Source organism: Rutidosis leptorrhynchoides, chromosome 11, assembly GCF_046630445.1.
Source record: "Rutidosis leptorrhynchoides isolate AG116_Rl617_1_P2 chromosome 11, CSIRO_AGI_Rlap_v1, whole genome shotgun sequence".
Classification (NCBI taxonomy): Eukaryota; Viridiplantae; Streptophyta; class Magnoliopsida; order Asterales; family Asteraceae; genus Rutidosis; species Rutidosis leptorrhynchoides.
Window position 1 is genome coordinate 29102550 of NC_092343.1, and position 20768 is coordinate 29123317.

The 20768-nt window shown below is 31.9% G+C and overlaps 1 protein-coding gene across 1 annotated transcript; it reads right to left on the reverse strand.

Annotated features, from left to right (window-relative positions):
* Positions 1 to 8840: 8840 nt before the first annotated feature.
* Positions 8841 to 9626, reverse strand: LOC139874420 (uncharacterized). Its single transcript, XM_071861854.1, has one exon. The coding sequence runs from the start codon at positions 9624 to 9626 to the stop codon at positions 8841 to 8843; it is 786 nt and encodes a 261-aa protein (XP_071717955.1).
* Between the last annotated feature and the right edge of the window lie 11142 nt (positions 9627 to 20768).

Consider the following 20768-nt stretch of genomic DNA (forward strand, 5'->3'; position numbering starts at 1 on the left):
CTTCAAATTTGAGACGTGGAAAGTGTTATGTACAGCCACGATTTGTTGAGGTAGCTCCAGTTGGTAAGCTACTGGTCCGACACGATCTATAATCTTGAATGGTCCAATGTACCTTGGATTTAGTTTCCCCTGTTTACCAAATCGAACAACGCCTTTCCAAGGTGAAACCTTAAACATGACCATTTCTCCAATTTCAAACTCTATATCTTTTCTTTTACTGTCCGCGTAGCTCTTTTGTCGACTCTGGGCGGTTTTCAATCTTTGTTGAATTTGGATGATTTTCTCGGTAGTTTCTTGTATTATTTCCGGACCCGTAATCTGTCTATCCCCCACTTCACTCCAACAAATCGGAGACCTGCACTTTCTACCATAAAGTGCTTCAAACGGCGCCATCTCAATGCTTGAATGGTAGCTGTAGTTGTAGGAAAATTCTGCTAACGGTAGATGTCGATCCCAACTGTTTCTGAAATCAATAACACAAGCTCGTAGCATGTCTTCAAGCGTTTGTATCATCTTTTCGCTCTGCCCATCAGTTTGTGGATGATAGGCAGTACTCATGTCTATACGAGTTCCCAATGCTTGCTGTAATGTCTGCCAGAATCTTGAAATAAATCTGCCATCCCTATCAGAGATAATAGAGATTGGTATTCCATGTCTGGAGACGACTTCCTTCAAATACAGTCGTGCTAACTTCTCCATCGACCCCAGCCAGGGGCTCTGCCCCTTGGACCCCGCCAGGGGTTGCCACCCCTTGGACCCCGCTTATCGGGGGCGCTGCCCCCGAACCCCCGTCATAATCAAGATAAGTTCAAACAAGTGTGCACTCCACACTTCCCCAAACTTGATCGATATTTATTAAGATTATTTTGGTTACAAATTAATCCCGTTACACTTAAATCATATTGGTGACATAGATCACCAACACATTATAGATTGTAAGTATATATGTCAAAGAACGTTACATATAGTTATCGTTTTGAAAACTTAAGTTAGTGGTCTCAAAGTATACTTATAACTTATTGTTGTTAGTTCACAATGAAATGTTAAACCATCCTTAAATCATGTTAAATATGTATAGATATGTACATATACATAATCGTATAATTATCGTGTGTTATATAGTTCGTGATATCATCGGTCAAATTGGATGGTCAAACGTTGTGTGAAACTCGTTTCAAAAACATAAGTCTCAACAGTTTGGATTGCTTATCATGTTGGTAAGGTTTATTTTATGTAAATATTAATCTCATAAGTATAAAACGATCGGAAAAATCCGGGTCGTTACAAGTTAATAGTATTTTGTAGCATAATATGAACTCATTTATAAAAGCTTTTTCTTCATATTAGCGTTTTATAAGTTTAAATTCGGGTAGTACCTACCCGTTAAGTTCATACTTAGTAGCTAATATACAATTCAACTACTACAATTCTATATGAAAAACTGATTATAATAATATTTCGCGTTCAAACTTTTACACAATATTTTACAAACTTACAATACCGCTTATTTTACATATAGCATGAAATATAGCACACAATAAATTTGATACAAGATGGTTGTGAAGATAATTCTAGCTAGTACACAAGTCGTTCAGCAAAGGCAATAAAGACACGTAATTCGTACGTCCAGAAACAAGTCATGCATTCTGGTTTTACTAGGATTACTTCCCATCCTTGGTCTTGTGGAACATAACCGTTATGGCCGTTGATAAGACATCGTGTTGTAACGTCGTCAAAGGGACGAGGGTTACGTAATGTCCAACAGTCCCGTAACAATCTAAAAACCTCATTTCTTACCCCAATTACCAACTCCGTCACTTGTGGGAACGTTTTGTTTAATAGTTGTAGCCCAATGTTCTTGTTCTCACTTTGGTGAGAAGCGAACATTACTAATCCGTAAGCATAACATGCTTCTTTATGTTGCATGTTAGCCGCTTTTTCTAAATCACGAAGTCCAATATTCAGATATATTGAGTCAAAATAATTTCTTAACCCATTGCGTAAAATAGCATTTGGGTTACCCGCAATATATGCGTCAAAGTAAACACATCGTAACTTATGGATTTCCCAATGTGATATCCCCCATCTTTCGAACGAAAGCCTTTTATAAACCAAGGCATTCTTGGAACGTTCTTCGAATGTCTTACAAACTGATCTCGCCTTAAATAGTTGTGCTGAAGAATTCTGACCGACTCTAGACAAGATTTCATCAATCATGTCTCCGGGTAGGTCTCTTAAAATATTGGGTTGTCTATCAATTTTGTGTTTTTATACTGTAAAATAGACAAGGGTTAGATTCAAAAAAAATACTTATTAATACAAGCAATTTTTACATATATCATAAAGCATAAGCACACTATATTACATATATTACACCACACGAATACAACTATCTTTTTCCGACTTGCTTGTTTCTTCTTCTTCGGTTTTGGTTCGTTTTGCCAAGTTTCTAGGGATATATGATGTTCCCCGAATACGAGCCGTCATTTTCCACATTGGTTTAGAAAAACCTGGTGGTTTAGAGGTTCCCGGGTCATTGTTACAACTTAAGGACTTCGGGGGTTGACGATACATATAAAGTTCGTCGGGGTTGAAATTAGATTCCTCTATTTTTATGCCCTTTCCCTTATTATTTTCTTTTGCCTTTTTAAATTCAGTTGGGGTAATTTCTATAACATCATCGGAATTCTCGTCGGAATCCGATTCATCGGAGAATTGGTAATCCTCCCAATATTTTGCTTCCTTGGCGGAAACATCATTGACCATAATTAACCTTGGTCGGTTGGTTGAGGATTTTCTTTTACTTAACCGTTTTATTATTTCCCCCACCGGTTCTATTTCTTCATCCGGTTCCGATTCTTCTTCCGGTTCCGATTCTTCTTCCGGTTCCGACTCTTCTTCCGGTTCCTCTTCGGGAACTTGTGAATCAGTTCACGAATCATTCCAATTTACATTTGACTCTTCATTATTATTAGGTGAGTCAATGGGACTTGTTCTAGAGGTAGACATCTATCACATAATATCAAACGCGTTAAGAGATTAATATATCACATAATATTCACATGTTAAAAATATATAGTTTCCAACAAAATTTGTTAAGCAATCATTTTTCAAGTAAACATGGTCGAAGTCCAGACTCACTAATGCATCCTAACAAACTCGATAAGACACACTAATGCAAATTTATGGTTCTCTAAGACCAACGCTCGGATACCAACTGAAATGTCCCGTTCTTATTGATTAAAAACGTTCTATATTAATTGATTTCGTTGCGAGGTTTTGACCTCTATATGAGACGTTTTTCAAAGACTGCATTCTTTTTAAAACAAACCATAACCTTTATGTCATCAATAAAGGTTTAAAAAGCTTTACTTAGATTATCAAATAATGATAATCTAAAATATCTTGTTTACACACGACCATTACATAATGGTTTACAATACAAATATGTTACAACAAAATAAGTTTCTTGAATGCAGTTTTTACACAATATCATACAAGCATGGACTCCAAATCTCGTCCTTATTTAAGTATGCGACAGCGGAAGCTCTTAATAATCACCTGAGAATAAACATGCTTAAAACGTCAACAAAAATGTTGGTGAGTTATAGGTTTAACCTATATATATCAAATCATAATAATAGACCACAAGATTTCATATTTCAATACACATCCTATACATAGAGATAAAAATCATTCATATGGTGAACATCTGGTAACCGACATTAACAAGATGCATATATAAGAATATCCCCATCATTCCGGGACACCCTTCGGATATGATATAAATTTTGAAGTACTAAAGCATCCAGTACTTTGGATGGGGTTTGTTAGGCCCAATAGATCTATCTTTAGGATTCGCGTCAATTAGGGTGTCTGTTCCCTAATTCTTAGATTACCAGACTTAATAAAAAGGGGCATATTCGATTTCGATAATTCAACCATAGAATGTAGTTTCACGTACTTGTGTCTATTTTGTAAATCATTTATAAAACCTGCATGTATTCTCATCCCAAAAATATTAGATTTTAAAAGTGGGACTATAACTCACTTTCACAGATTTTTACTTCGTCGGGAAGTAAGACTTGGCCACTGGTTGATTCACGAACCTATAACAATATATACATATATATCAAAGTATGTTCAAAATATATTTACAATACTTTTAATATATTTTGATGTTTTAAGTTTATTAAGTCAGCTGTCCTCGTTAGTAACCTACAACTAGTTGTCCACAGTTAGATGTACAGAAATAAATCGATAAATATTATCTTGAATCAATCCACGACCCAGTGTATACGTATCTCAGTATTGATCACAACTCAAACTATATATATTTTGGAATCAACCTCAACCCTGTATAGCTAACTCCAACATTCACATATAGAGTGTCTATGGTTGTTCCGAAATATATATAGATGTGTCGACATGATAGGTCGAAACATTGTATACGTGTCTATGGTATCTCAAGATTACATAATATACAATACAAGTTGATTAAGTTATGGTTGGAATAGATTTGTTACCAATTTTCACGTAGCTAAAATGAGAAAAATTATCCAATCTTGTTTTACCCATAACTTCTTCATTTTAAATCCGTTTTGAGTGAATCAAATTGCTATGGTTTCATATTGAACTCTATTTTATGAATCTAAACAGAAAAAGTATAAGTTTATAGTCGTAAAAATAAGTTACAAGTCGTTTTTGTAAAGGTAGTCATTTCAGTCGAAAGAACGACGTCTAGATGACCATTTTAGAAAACATACTTCCACTTTGAGTTTAACCATAATTTTTGGATATAGTTTCATGTTCTTAATAAAAATCATTTTCTCAGAATAACAACTTTTAAATCAAAGTTTATCATAGTTTTTAATTAACTAACCCAAAACAGCCCGCGGTGTTACTACGACGGCGTAAATCCGGTTTTACGGTGTTTTTCGTGTTTCCAGGTTTTAAATCATTAAGTTAGCATATCATATAGATATAGCACATGTGTTTAGTTGATTTTAAAAGTCAATTTATAAGGATTAACTTTTGTTTGCGAACAAGTTTAGAATTAACTAAACCATGTTCTAGTGATTACAAGTTTAAACCTTCGAATAAGATAGCTTTATATGTATGAATCGAATGATGTTATGAACATCATTACTACCTTGAGTTCCTTGGATAAACCTACTGGGAAAGAGAAAAATTCATCTAGCTTTAACGGATCCTTGGATGGCTCGAAGTTCTTGAAGCAGAATCATGACACGAAAACAAGTTCAAGTAAGATCATCACTTGAAATAAGATTGTTATAGTTATAGAAATTGAACCAAAGTTTGAATATGATTATTACCTTGTATTAGAATGATAACCTACTGTAAGAAACAAAGATTTCTTGAGGTTGGATGATCACCTTACAAGATTGGAAGTGAGCTAGCAAACTTGAAAGTATTCTTGATTTTATGTAACTAGAACTTGTAGAATATATGAAGAACACTTAGAACTTGAAGATAGAACTTGAGAGAGATCAATTAGATGAAGAAAATTGAAGAATTAAAGTGTTTGTAGGTGTTTTTGGTCGTTGGTGTATGGATTAGATATAAAGGATATGTAATTTTGTTTTCATGTAAATAAGTCATGAATAATTACTCATATTTTTGTAATTTTATGAGATATTTCATGCTAGTTGACAAATGATGGTTCCCACATGTGTTAGGTGACTCACATGGGCTGCTAAGAGCTTATCATTGGAGTATATATACCAATAGTACATACATCTAAAAGCTGTGTATTGTACGAGTACGAATACGGGTGCATACGAGTAGAATTGTTGATGAAACTGAACGAGGATGTAATTGTAAGCATTTTTGTTAAGTAGAAGTATTTTGATAAGTGTATTGAAGTCTTTCAAAAGTGTATAAATACATATTAAAACACTACATGTATATACATTTTAACTGAGTCGTTAAGTCATCGTTAGTCGTTACATGTAAGTGTTGTTTTGAAACCTTTAGGTTAACGATCTTGTTAAATGTTGTTAACCCAATGTTTATAATATCAAATGAGATTTTAAATTATTATATTATCATGATATTATCATGTATGAATATCTCTTAATATGATATATATACATTAAATGTCTTTACAACGATAATCGTTACATATATGTCTCGTTTAAAAATCATTAAGTTAGTAGTCTTGTTTTTACATATGTAGTTCATTGTTAATATACTTAATGATATGTTTACTTATCATAGTATCATGTTAACTATATATATATCCATATATATGTCATCATATAGTTTTTACAAGTTTTAATGTTCGTGAATCACCGGTCAACTTGGGTGGTCAATTATCTATATGAAACATATTTCAATTAATCAAGTCTTAACAAGTTTGATTGCTTAACATGTTGGAAACATTTAATCATGTAAATATCAATCTCAATTAATATATATAAACATGGAAAAGTTCGGGTCACTACATCCTGCACATTTCCGCTACATTGTAGGAACAAATCATCTATTTTTGCGACATAACCTTGACCGAGTATATCCCATCAGTAGCCAAACTCCATCGCCACGAATCTAACTTGTTGTCGTCGAGCCTAACAGGTTCTGTTAACACCTTAAGCTACTCGAATTCAGTTTGTGTTCTACCAGCAGGTTCACGAGTCCAACACCAATTTCTTTCATATCCTTTGAGACGGTCAAAGACAGTGGCTGACTTGAATGCTTCTAACCTGTAAAGACGTAGGAAAAGCTGACAGAACCTTCCACAACCTAACCAATCTTCTTCCCAAAACAGACATGAGGAGCCATTTCCAATCTTTTTGACGAACGTGTCCCAAAAAGGGACTTGGAGCTGATCGAGTTTGTTTCCAACGTTAATTATATTTTGCCAAGTGCCTGCACCACCTGAAGAAAAAGAACTACCAGGATCGAGGGCAAGACCCCCATGAGCACCGTAAATACTTCGAATAACGTTTACCCAAAGAGTGTTGGTTTCGGTTAAAAACCTCCACCACCACTTTCCGAGCAAAGAAAGGTTTTTGCTTGTAAGCGACCCAATATTTAACCCCCCTCCCGCATAAGTTGACAAAACAAAATCCCATTTAACCCAGGCCATTTTATTATTGCCCGACCCCGACCCGTCCCACAAAAATAAACGTCTCAAATTTTCAAGGATACAGAGAACACTCGATGGAGCACGGAAAAGTGAGAAAAAGTACAACGGTAAACTCGATATAACCGATTTCAACAAGACTAGTCTTCCCCCCAAATGACCTCGAAAGCATTCTCCATTCCGAAAGTTTACCCTTTAACTTGTCGATAACCGGTTGCCATGATTTCACCTTATTCATCTTAGCACCAATCGGGATACCTAAGTAAGTAAACGGAAAAGTACCCAATTGATAACCAAATCTAGAAGCAGCATCATTAAGCTCTGATTGAGAAACGCCTATTCCAAACAATGAGCTTTTATGGAAGTTGACTTTTAACCCCGACGCCATCTCGAAACACTTAAGTAATTTCATTAGGTTGGAAAGATTTGCACGAGACCAATTACCGAAGAAGATTGTGTGATCCGCATATTGTAGATGCGAGAATACAACGTTATCGTTTCCTACCTCAACACCATTAAACATCCCATTGTCCACCGCAGATTTCGCGAGAATATTGAGACCTTCCGCCGCTAAGATAAAAAGAAACGGGGATAAGGGATCACCTTGACGGATTCCATGACCAATTGAGAATTCATTTGATGGCGAACCATTTATTAGGATAGAGATGCGAGCCGACTTTACACAAGCGGATATCCACTTAATCCAACGAGCACCGAAGCCCATTGATCGCATTGTATCCACTAAGAAGTCCCAGTTCAAGCTATCGAAAACTTTCTCGAAGTCGACTTTGAAGACGAAGCTTTTCGTTCCATTTTTTCTCAAGAACCCGACTGTTTCATTTGCTATTAATGCCCCGTCCAAGATGAACCTACCTTTTAGGAACGCACTTTGTTCTACACCAATTAAACCAGGAATGACGCGTCTTAGCCTATTAGAGAGAATTTTAGCTACTATTTTATAGTAACTATTTATCAAACTAATAGGCCTATAATCGCTAAAAGTTAAAGGATCCGGTTTTTTTTGGTATTAGAGTAACAAACGATGAATTGCATCCTCTCAATATCTCTGCATTGCCCCAAAACCAATTTAATGCCTCAATGAGATCACTTTTTAGCACATACCAAAATTTTTTGAAAAATTTAATGTTAAAACCATCGGGGCCGGGTGCTTTATTGTTTCTACAATCACGTATAGCGGAGAGTATCTCTTCTTCCGAAAATACATCCTTTAATTCCTTGGACGCCTCTACTGATATTGACGGGTATGACAGCTCATCAAAACATGGTCTCTCTCCACCGTGGTTTTTGAACAAACTTTTAAAGTGTTGTATCGCTTTTCTTAATGTCCGATGGGTTTTCGTTCCATACACCATTGATGTTAATCTCGCGAATGTTCCTCTTATTGTAGTTACCGCGTATTACCGAGTGAAAATATCTCGTGTTTTCATCACCGTCTAATACCCATTTAATTCTCGCTTTCTGCTTCAACATACTTGTTTTGATTTTTTCTTTTTTGAGCAAAGTTTTTCGATACAAAAGCCATTCTTCCCTCCGAAAGATTTTGTTGCTCAGCCTTTACCTCAAAATCCATTGCCGCTTTTTTAGCATGTTCGATTTCTAAATCCAATTTTCCAAAGCATTGCATACTCCAGGCTTTCAAAGCACTTTTGACACATCTTAACTTATTACAAAAAACCTTATCCTTAGCATTACTATTCTGAGTACAAGCCTGTCAAGCTTCCAACACAACCTGGTCCACCTCTTTATTGTCTAACCACGCATCGAAGAACTTGAAGGGTTTGGGACCAAAGTTCTTTTCTTCACTTTTTAAAATAATGGGGCAGTGATCCGAATGTTTACGCTCTAGTGCAACTACCGAAATGTCACCCCACGAGTTTAAAAAAATTTCCGATACAAGGTACCGATCGAGCTTGCTGAATTTAACCCCATCATCACTAACTCTAGTGAAACATCTTCCGCCAAGAGGGATGTCAATTAATTTATTTGCCTCGATAAAGTTGTTAAACATACTTGCCCGATTCACAATGAAGTCACAATTAAGTCTCTCTTCCGGATACCGAACCTCATTAAAATCCCCGCACAATACCCACAGGTCATCATTGATGGTCTTTGATAAAGTTTCCCATAGTAACTTTTTTCTAGAATCGTCATGCGGCCCGTACACATTTAACACATTAAGTTCATCTCCACTAGATTTCCAAATACCTCGAATGCCAATGACACGATCAAAGACAATTGCATTAGTGGCAGCAAAATAAGAAGTGTCCCAGATGAGAAGTTGCCCGCCCGACTTCCCAATTTTCTCTTTTTGTAGAAAATCACAGTTATTATTCCCCCAAAGCCTTTGAACCCACTGTCGGTTAACCAAATTAAGTTTAGTTTCTTGAAACGCTACGAAGATGGGTTTTTCTTTAAAAAGCAATTCTTTTGCCCACGACAACTTATTCTCACCACTCCCAATCCCGAAACCCCTAATGTTAAGTGATAGAATCTTCATAATTAGATAGAAGAGTCGAAGAAGAAGGAGAAGACTTACAAAGTGGAGGGTTTTTCCACCCACTTCAGCCCAATTCATGTGCCGTATTCTTTCACACCATCCGAGTTGACAGAGCAGAAGGATTCGCTGCTATGATTCTCAATTGGGTAAGAATGACTAGCACATGCCTTACACTTTGATCGTAATTGACTCGAGTTTGGTTTGATTTTCCTAGCCGAATTCTTCGCATTCATGAATCTGGACGAAGCACTCCAGGTTCTGATTTTTTCCCAGCAACAATCCTTCTTTTCTCCATCTGGTCTCTTGGATCGATGAACCTGTTTCGAAGTTCCCTTATTTTTAGGTTTTGAACCAGTTGAAGGGGGCTTCCGGTGTTTATTGATGAAAGGACCCGTCCTAATCCATCTGGACGAAGTCTATATCGATTAAAAATGATTCACAATAGTTGATTACATCGCGAGGTACTTGACCTCTATATGATACATTTTACAAACATTGCATTCGTTTTTTAAAAGACTATCTTTCCTTACATTGAAAGTTGACGGCATGCATACCATTTCATAATATATCTAACTATAATTAACTTAATAATAATCTTGATGAACTAGACGACTCGAATGCAACGTCTTTTGAAATATGTCATGAATGACTCCATATAATATCCTTAAAATGAGCAAATGCACAGCGGAAGATTTCTTTCATACCTGAGAATAAACATGCTTTCAAGTGTCAACCAAAAGGTTGGTGAGTTCATTAGTTTAACATAAATAATCATTTCATAAATTTAATAGACCACAAGATTTCATATTTCCATTTCTCATAAACATACGTCCCATGCATAGAGACAAAATATCATTCATATGGATTGAACACCTGGTAACCGACATTCACAATATGCATATAAGAATATCCCCATCATTCCGGGATCCTCCTTCGGACATGATATAAATTTCGAAGTACTAAAGCATCCGGTACTTTGGATGGGGCTTGTTGGGCCCGATAGATCTATCTTTAGAGTTCGCGTCAATTAGGGTGTCTGTTCCCTAATTCTTAGATTACCAGACTATATGAAAAGGGGCATATTCAATTTCGATCATTCAACCATATAATGTAGTTTCAATTACTTGTGTCTATTTCGTAAAACATTTATAAAAATTGCGCATGTATTCTCAGCCCAAAAATATAAAGAGTAAAAGGGATTCAAATGAAACTCACCTAATGTATTTTGTAGTAAAAATACACATGACGACAATGAACAAAAGTATGGTTGGCTTCGGATTCACGAACCTATATCATTTGTATATTTATTAATATACATAATCGTAATTGAACAATTATATATATAAATTTATTACTTATATCATTTTTATATTAAATATATATATATACGTCTCATATATTCATTTTGTGTATAAAACTAGTAATGTTATTATGTTATATGTATTAAGTATATTTATATATATGTATATATATCATTCGTTTGTTAAAATAATAATTTTAGTAATACTCTGATAAAATTAATAATAATGATAATAACAATATTACTAATACTTAATGATAATACAAATAATAATAACTATTATAATGATAATAATATTTATATTAATGATAATAATATTCATAATAATTCTAATAGTAATGTTAATAGCAATAATGATAATATTAATAAAAATAATAATTTTAATAATATTATTAATTTTAATAAAATGTAATACTAATAGTCTTAATAATCTAATATCATAATAACTTTACAAAGATCATATCTTTAACATTTTTCTTATTAATATAATTCTTAGTATCTTGAAAATTGTATTCCTCATAATATGATCCTAATCTTAATTACAACAATCATAATAATATAAACATTTCACAATAATAATCATAATAATAATAATAATAATAATAATAATAATAATAATAATAATAATAATAATAATAATAATAATAATAATAATAATAATAATAATAATAATAATAATAATAATAATAATAATAATAATAATAATAATAATAATAATAATAATAATAAGTATACAAATAAAGAATGAAACTACCTTCTTCCAAGGAATCGCCAAAAAAGGATATTCTGTCACTCCAGGGACTCGAACCCGAGACCCCTCGCTAACCCGCAAACACCCAACACCATCACGCTGTTTATGTTTTTCTGATTAGAACTCTAACTTAATTTTAATTACCCCATATTCGTTTCTGCTCCTATTCTTCTTCTTCTTCACCATTAAAATTAACCAGGCATTTAATAACTAATACTAGTTATCAATCAGTTTTAACTAAAATAAGAATCGAACATAACCCAATAGGGTGTATTCGAATTTATTTAACAAACAGAAAGAAAAAAAAAATAAGAACTGCAGCAGTTCTCGAAATACCACGATGAACTCAAATGCAATTTTCAAAATTTAGATCGTTATAGGTAGTGACCTCTAAACGAAAAAGATTATAAATCGTTCATGGAACCTTCAGATGTCATCAATTGGTCCTGAAACATCAAAACAAACACGAATTTTGCTATGAACACCTCGTTTGACTTTTATATTTGAAACTTTGACCTTTAAATTGGAACTCGATAATAAGAATTGAAGGGTGAGCTTTTGCAGATAATTTAAGTAAGAGAATTACAACAAGACTGCATTAATAGAATTTGAAATGCATTTTGAAATCGAGGTTTTAGAAAAATGGAGCTAGGACAGGGACGAAACTGTTTTTCTTAAACTCCTTTTTGTTTAACTCAATAATTTGAAAGCTGTTAAAGATAAGTGTGATTGATAAATGATAGAATAAGGTCGACTGGTCCAACTACAACTGGAATTGATTGGATGTTATAGCAAATTCGATTTTTTCACAGTTAAATCAAGGACAGGAGCAAAAATAATAATAATAATTAAATTAAAAAGTTGATAATAACTTTTAACAAAATTTGTTGGTTTGCTGTGATATTATTCGATCTGTAGACACGAAAACAAAACCAGCACCTTATGATTGTGACCAGAAACAGATTCCATTTAAATAAAGCTGATTTTTTTATAATTCATATAATAGGATTCATAATAATAATTATTTAAGTATAATAATAATAATAATCCTAATAATAATAATGATAAATATTAATGATAATAATAATAATAGTAAATGATAGTAATAATAATTTTGTTAGTGATAATAATATTATTAGTAATAATAATAATAATGTGATGTTATTAATACTACTAGTAATAATAATTTTAAATAAATTTAATACTAATTAATGATAATGATAATAATAATAATAGTGTTAATAATAATAAAAGGTATTAGTCCCTCCTAATAATATTAATTAATAATTCTTAATAATAATAACAATATCTAATAATACAAGTGATATAAAAGATATAACAAGTTACATGTATTCCATTTTTTTTTTTAGAATAATGATATTAATAATACTGATATAGATATTAATGTTAATAATAATAAAAGTAATCATAATATTATACAAATATATTTTCAACTTGTAGTTACATTTAATATATTTATGTTACAGTTTATTAATTATATCATATTTACTAATAACATATATTAAGTATTTAGTATTTAGTATTTACACATCTATTTATATTTCAATATTCATTTAACTATTTATGTATAGAAATTATATACATTACATATATTAACTTCCATTGTTCATATATAAATTCCCATTATTATCTTTATTAATTAAACGGATATTCCTAAATAATGTATTCAAGTTATAATATATACATATATATTTACATATTTATTTGGAATTAATTGTTCGTGAATCGTCAAGCATGGTCAAAGGGTAAATGATTACATGAATATAGATTTCAAAACTTTTCTAGACTCAACATTACAGATTTTGCTTATCGTGTCGGAAACATTTAAAGATTAAAGTTTAAATTTGATCGGAAATTTTCGGGTCATCACAGTACCTACCCGTTAAAGAAATTTCGTCCCGAAATTTGAGTGAGGTGGTCATGGTTAACAATAAACATGTTTTCATGACAAATATGAGTCGATAAATTGAGTTTTATCATCATCGAGTAATATGGATAAAAATAATTCGATTATTCGAAGAGTACGAGTGAAGTTATTACCAAAGAGTGAAATAGGAAAGTAAAGATTTATCTTAACTTTTGATAGAGTCAGGGTTGAATTTAGAAAATAAGGTGCGTCTTAACTTTTGACGTCATCTTAGTTGAATTCCGGAATTTAAGGGATTTAAAGAAAATCTTCGAAATCAAAAAGATTTGATTCTTCGGCGAATAATGAAATTAAGATCTCTCGAATTAAATGCAGTGATCTGCTTTGATTACTCTGTCTGATATTTCTATTATAAATTAAACTCTTCCGTTCCATTATTCTCACCCTTCCTATACTTTCCTTCCTATTTCATACATCTAAAAGATTCTGAAAATGCTTAATCCAGTTCTGATCCTTGTCCTTATCCTTATTATCGCAACAATCATTCTACTTTTTCAACTTCCACCAGAGGAATCTGTTTTGTTCTACTTCGCTCTTGGGGTTATAGTGCTTTTAATCCTCCCGTGTCTTTATGTTTCTATAAACATTGATATACACGGTTTGTAATTTATGTGTTGTTATCGGCTTTATATCTTCTCTTATACTTTGAAGTCCTTGTTTCTGTTTTCTATAATCATTGTCATTCCAACAGTTAATGCTCTCTCCTATTTGCTGTGATTTATACCCCCCATCTCTATTTCGGAGATTCATTCTTTTGTTTTCTCTTCCCGACTTTAAATCAAGCGAATAATGGTCCAGAATTCGTAGGCATAGAGTTTTGAATGATTATAATGTCCTAAGCAGGAAAGAACGTGATAGCACGATTTGATTTTCAAATTTATCAACATCACGGAAGGTAGATTCATCAAGAATACATTTTCTTGATATGTTCAGAAGTTAAGTAAAATGAAAGAGTTATGTAACATGACACATGATGATGGTATGATCTACTGTGAACCATCATCACGTTTCATTAGAACTCAGCATGACTTACTGTAATATAATCACGTTGATCAAGTGTCATTATATTATACTAACTCATGCATCAGTTCCCAACACTACTTCAATAACATTCATATTTTAAGCTCGAAAGTTTACAGAATATAGAAACTAACAGTTTTTATATGATATAACACTGATAGCACGAAGAGATTAATGATTTCAGATAAGAATAGTTATGAAAATATCTTCAGAAATATGAAGGATATTTATAATGAAAGATACGATGATATCTTGGAATTTCTAATATCGATGGATGATGAGGAAGATTTATCCATAAGGGTTTAGATTCGGAAGCAAGGTATTCGCTAAAGATTTCATCAGAAACAGAATCATTTGGATTCTTTGAAGTCAAACTTATTCTTTGTGATTTATCCACGGCTTTCTTCATAGTTTCGCATAATCTGCTTTTCGGTACTATATTTTCTATTGAATGTTTCCAATATACTTATACACAGGAAGCACGAAGAGGTATATAATTTTGGACGAGAATATTTATGAAAATATCCTCAGAAATATCAAAGATATTGATGATGATATTTTGGAATTTCTAAGTTCGACGGTTGATAGAGAAAGATTTTCCGCAAGATTTTAACATGACTTCGGAGCAAGATATTCTCTAAAGATTTCAACGGATCCAGAATTACCTGAATCCTTTGAATATAGGATTTGGTCCTTGTATTTGTCCTTGGTCTCCTTCATGGGTAACTCAATCTGTTTTTCAATACCCAATTTTCTATCGAGCGTTCCTAACACTCCTTTCTTTATCATCAAACTTTTGTCCGTTTAGACCATCTACCATTTTTCTGTTTCCTCTGCATTTAATGCTATGATATCTGAATCATCGGATATTAATCCGAGGTGGTTTCAGGAGGATTGTGTTTTTAAATGATTAAACGCTGATGGTAATACGATGGAATATGAAAGGTTACCTGGTAACAATAAAAGAGCACGCGTATATATAAACGTTATAATAAGGTTGTTTCGTACGAAAAGTCGAAGTTGACTTGTTGGAGCTGTGACAAAATTGGCTAATTTTGAAAAGGGATCGCAAAGTTGTTTTTGTTAATAAATGCCAAAGGATCTGACGCGGCTACGTGTTGAACTTTTACTCAATTGCCGAGAGTTTCTCAGGTGCATAACTATATGCATAAATCTTTCCTTCCGTAGATGAAGTGCGGTTGATTCATCCTATCGATTGAGGTGTTTTCAAGAATCATGAAAGGTTTGAACGCATAATGTAATCGTGAAGATACAAATGAGGTTTAAGACGAAATCAAGTGGCAAACTTGAAGAATTATTTAGTTTCATATGTTATAATCAATATTTTAATTCATTTTAATTGTCCAATGTTGATAGTCCACAGTTACTAGTCCACAGTTAGCATTTCAATAATTCATATATAATATTCGAATTAATTAATACGTGTCGTGACCCGTATACGTCTCAGACTCGATCACAACTCAAATTATATATATTATTGTAGAATCAACCTCAACCCTGTATAGAGAACTCAATCATTACTGCATATAGAGTGTCTATGGTTATTCCAAATAATATATATAAATGCGTCGATATGATATGTCAAAACCTTGTATACGTGTCCCGATATTTAAGGTGCGAAAAATAAATAACAGAAATTAAATGACGATAATTAAAGTGCGTAAAGTAAATAAAATAAATTAAATGACGATAAATAAAATTGCGAGAATGTAAATTGCGATAAATAAAATGTAATCAGTTAGCTAGGAACAATTAGCTAGGAACAGTTAGCGTGGATTCTTAACAAAATTTCTCATAGTTAATTTGTTTGTTTCTAACAAATTTTATTTTGTCAAATATTTTCTTCATTATGCCACTTGTTGGATTCTGATAAATCAAAATCTAAATATGAAATTGGATGAATATGGTTATTCTGTGGTGAACGGATTTGTATATCGGTGGATGTAAGTAGGATAGTATATGACTGTTGAAACAGATTCGAAGAACGTACAATGTTACTTATTAATGTGAAATTTAAATATTCCTCGGGTATTACCTACCCGTTAAAAATATTTTCACAATTAACATTTTGTACAAAAGAATTTTAAATTACAATCTTTATGAAAATATACTTACATATATACATTTTCTTCAGATGTAATTGTGGATTTAATGAGATAATATAATATTAATCTCATTTGGTTTAACGTCCGAACTAGAATACATAATCTCTAAAACATTAGAGATTACATAATCGCCATGAAGAACGAAGATAATTGTTGTAGAATGATACGTAGAACGATGTTTATACACGAGGTATAGGATGAGATGTTGAGTCATGGATTGTTGATGGTATTGATGTTGCTGGTGCTGTTGCTGAAGCTGGTACGTTTTGCACCATATGTTCCAAAGCTACAACTCGAACGCGAAGCTCGTTGACTCATTTCTCTGGGATGATTGTTGATAGAAACGAGCAGATGAATAAGGTTTAGAATTTGAGATAGTATTTAATCGTGACAAAATACTTTAGAAATGAGAGAGAAAATGGTGTTTCGAATAGGTTCGTCGGTAAGTGCTTCAGGTTCATCGACAAGAGGTGAATTCGGTCGATGGAAAGGATCGCCTTCTTCACGTTTCCATGGATTAAGTCGACTACGAACCCATCATATGAATTGAGGATGGATGATTGGTTGATTCATTCTACTGACATTGCTTCCTGAGGTTAGATGACTATCCATTCGGAATAACTGTCGGAATAACTATCGGAATAGCTATCGAAATCTGAGGGACTCGAACTTGTTGATGGATTCATCTCGTACGATTAGATGAAGGATTTTCGATAAGAAATAGATTATAGGATATAGATTAGTACCCTGCAATACATAATTTACATATGTATATATAATACTAAAATCCCATAAGTTACAAAGGAATCTACGGAAGTTGTCAGGCAAGGTCTACAGTAACAGATATACTAAGATATGAATTAGCAGATGCACTAAGATACGAATTTTGTCTATACACCATTCATGCAATCATTACAGTAATATGTGTCTAGACTAAGAATGATAAGCAGGTAATTTCCTAAGGATGATAAACAGATGATTTCCGACAAAAATGATAAGCAAAACTTTTGGCATGCAGACACGGTTGAAGTCCAGACTCACTAATGCATCTAAACAACTATCAGTTAGACATACTAATGCAAGACCTGGTTCGCTAAGACCACCGCTCTGATACCAACTGAAAGGACCCGTCCTAATCCATCTGGACGAAGTCCATATCGATTAAAAACGATTCACAATAGTTGATTACATCGCGAGGTACTTGACCTCTATATGATACATTTTACAAACATTGCATTCGTTTTTGAAAAGACAATCTTTCCTTACATTGAAAGTTGATGGCATGCATACCATTTCATAATATATCTAACTATAATTAACTTAATAATAATCTTGATGAACTCGATGACTCGAATGCAACGTCTTTTGAAATATGTCATGAATGACTCCATATAATATCCTTAAAATGAGCAAATGCACAGCGGAAGATTTCTTTCATACCTGAGAATAAACATGCTTTCAAGTGTCAACCAAAAGGTTGGTGAGTTTATTAGTTTAACATAAATAATCATTTCATAAATTTAATAGACCACAAGATTTCATATTTCCATTTATCATAAACATACGTCCCATGCATAGAGACAAAATATCATTCATATGGATTGAACACCTGGTAACCGACATTCACAATATGCATATAAGAATATCCCCATCATTCCGGGATCCTCCTTCGGACATGATATAAATTTCGAAGTACTAAAGCATCCGGTACTTTGGATGGGGCTTGTTGGGCCCGATAGATCTATCTTTAGAGTTCGCGTCAATTAGGGTGTCTGTTCCCTAATTCTTAGATTACCAGACTATATGAAAAGGGGCATATTCAATTTCGATCATTCAACCATATAATGTAGTTTCAATTACTTGTGTCTATTTCGTAAAACATTTATAAAAATTGTGCATGTATTCTCAGCCCAAAAATATAAAGAGTAAAAGGGATTCAAATGAAACTCACCTAATGTATTTTGTAGTAAAAATACACATGACGGCAATGAACAAAAGTATGGTTGGCTTCGGATTCACGAACCTATATCATTTGTATATTTATTAATATACATAATCGTAATTGAACAATTATATATATAAATTTATTACTTATATCATTTTTATATTAAATATATATATACGTCTCATATATTCATTTTGTGTATAAAACTAGTAATGTTATTATGTTATATGTATTAAGTATATTTTTATATATGTATATATATCATTCGTTTGTTAAAATAATAATTTTAGTAATACTCTGATAAAATTAATAATAATGATAATAACAATATTACTAATACTTAATGATAATACAAATAATAATAACTATTATAATGATAATAATATTTATATTAATGATAATAATATTCATAATAATTCTAATAGTAATGTTAATAGCAATAATGATAATATTAATAAAAATAATAATTTTAATAATATTATTAATTTTAATAAAATGTAATACTAATAGTCTTAATAATCTAATATCATAATAACTTTACAAAGATCATATCTTTAACATTTTTCTTATTAATATAATTCTTAGTATCTTGAAAATTGTATTCCTCATAATATGATCCTAATCTTAATTACAACAATCATAATAATATAAACATTTCACAATAATAATCATAATAATAATAATAATAATAATAATAATAATAATAATAATAATAATAATAATAATAATAATAATAATAATAATAATAATAATAATAATAATAATAATAATAATAATAATAATAATAATAATAATAAGTATACAAATAAAGAATGAAACTACCTTCTTCCAAGGAATCGCCAAAAAAGGATATTCTGTCACTCCAGGGACTCGAACCCGAGACCCCTCGCTAACCCGCAAACACCCAACACCATCACGCTGTTTATGTTTTTCTGATTAGAACTCTAACTTAATTTTAATTACCCCGTATTCGTTTCTGCTCCTATTCTTCTTCTTCTTCACCATTAAAATTAACCAGGCATTTAATAACTAATACTAGTTATCAATCAGTTTTAACTAAAATAAGAATCGAACATAACCCAATAGGGTGTATTCGAATTTATTTAACAAACAGAAAGAAAAAAAAAATAAGAACTGCAGCAGTTCTCGAAATACCACGATGAACTCAAATGCAATTTTCAAAATTTAGATCGTTATAGGTAGTGACCTCTAAACGAAAAAGATTATAAATCGTTCATGGAACCTTCAGATGTCATCAATTGGTCCTGAAACATCAAAACAAACACGAATTTTGCTATAAACACCTCGTTTGACTTTTAGATTTGAAACTTTGACCTTTAAATTGGAACTCGATAATAAGAATTGAAGGGTGAGCTTTTGCAGATAATTTAAGTAAGAGAATTACAACAAGACTGCATTAATAGAATTTGAAATGCATTTTGAAATCGAGGTTTTAGAAAAATGGAGCTAGGACAGGGACGATACTGTTTTTCTTAAACTCCTTTTTGTTTAACTCAATAATTTGAAAGCTGTTAAAGATAAGTGTGATTGATAAATGATAGAATAAGGTCGACTGGTCCAACTACAACTGGAATTGATTGGATGTTATAGCAAATTCGATTTTTCACAGTTAAATCAAGGACAGGAGCAAAAATAATAATAATAATTAAATTAAAAAGTTGATAATAACTTTTAACAAAATTTGTTGGTTTGCTGTGATATTATTCGATCTGTAGACACGAAAACAAAACCAGTACCTTATGATTGTGACCAGAAACAGATTCCATTTAAATAAAGCTGATTTTTTTATAATTCATATAATAGGATTCATATTAATAATTATTTAAGTATAATAATAATAATAATCCTAATAATAATAATGATAAATATTAATGATAATAATAATAATAGTAAATGATAGTAATAATAATTTTGTTAGTAATAATAATATTATTAGTAATAATAATAATAATGTGATGTTATTAATACTACTAGTAATAATAATTTTAAATAAATTTAATACTAATTAATGATAATGATAATAATAATAAT

Coding starts and splice junctions, on each gene's coding strand:
- LOC139874420 (XM_071861854.1), bottom strand. CDS start 9,626: ATGAAGATTCTATCACTTAACATTAGGGGTTTCGGGATTGGGAGTGGT.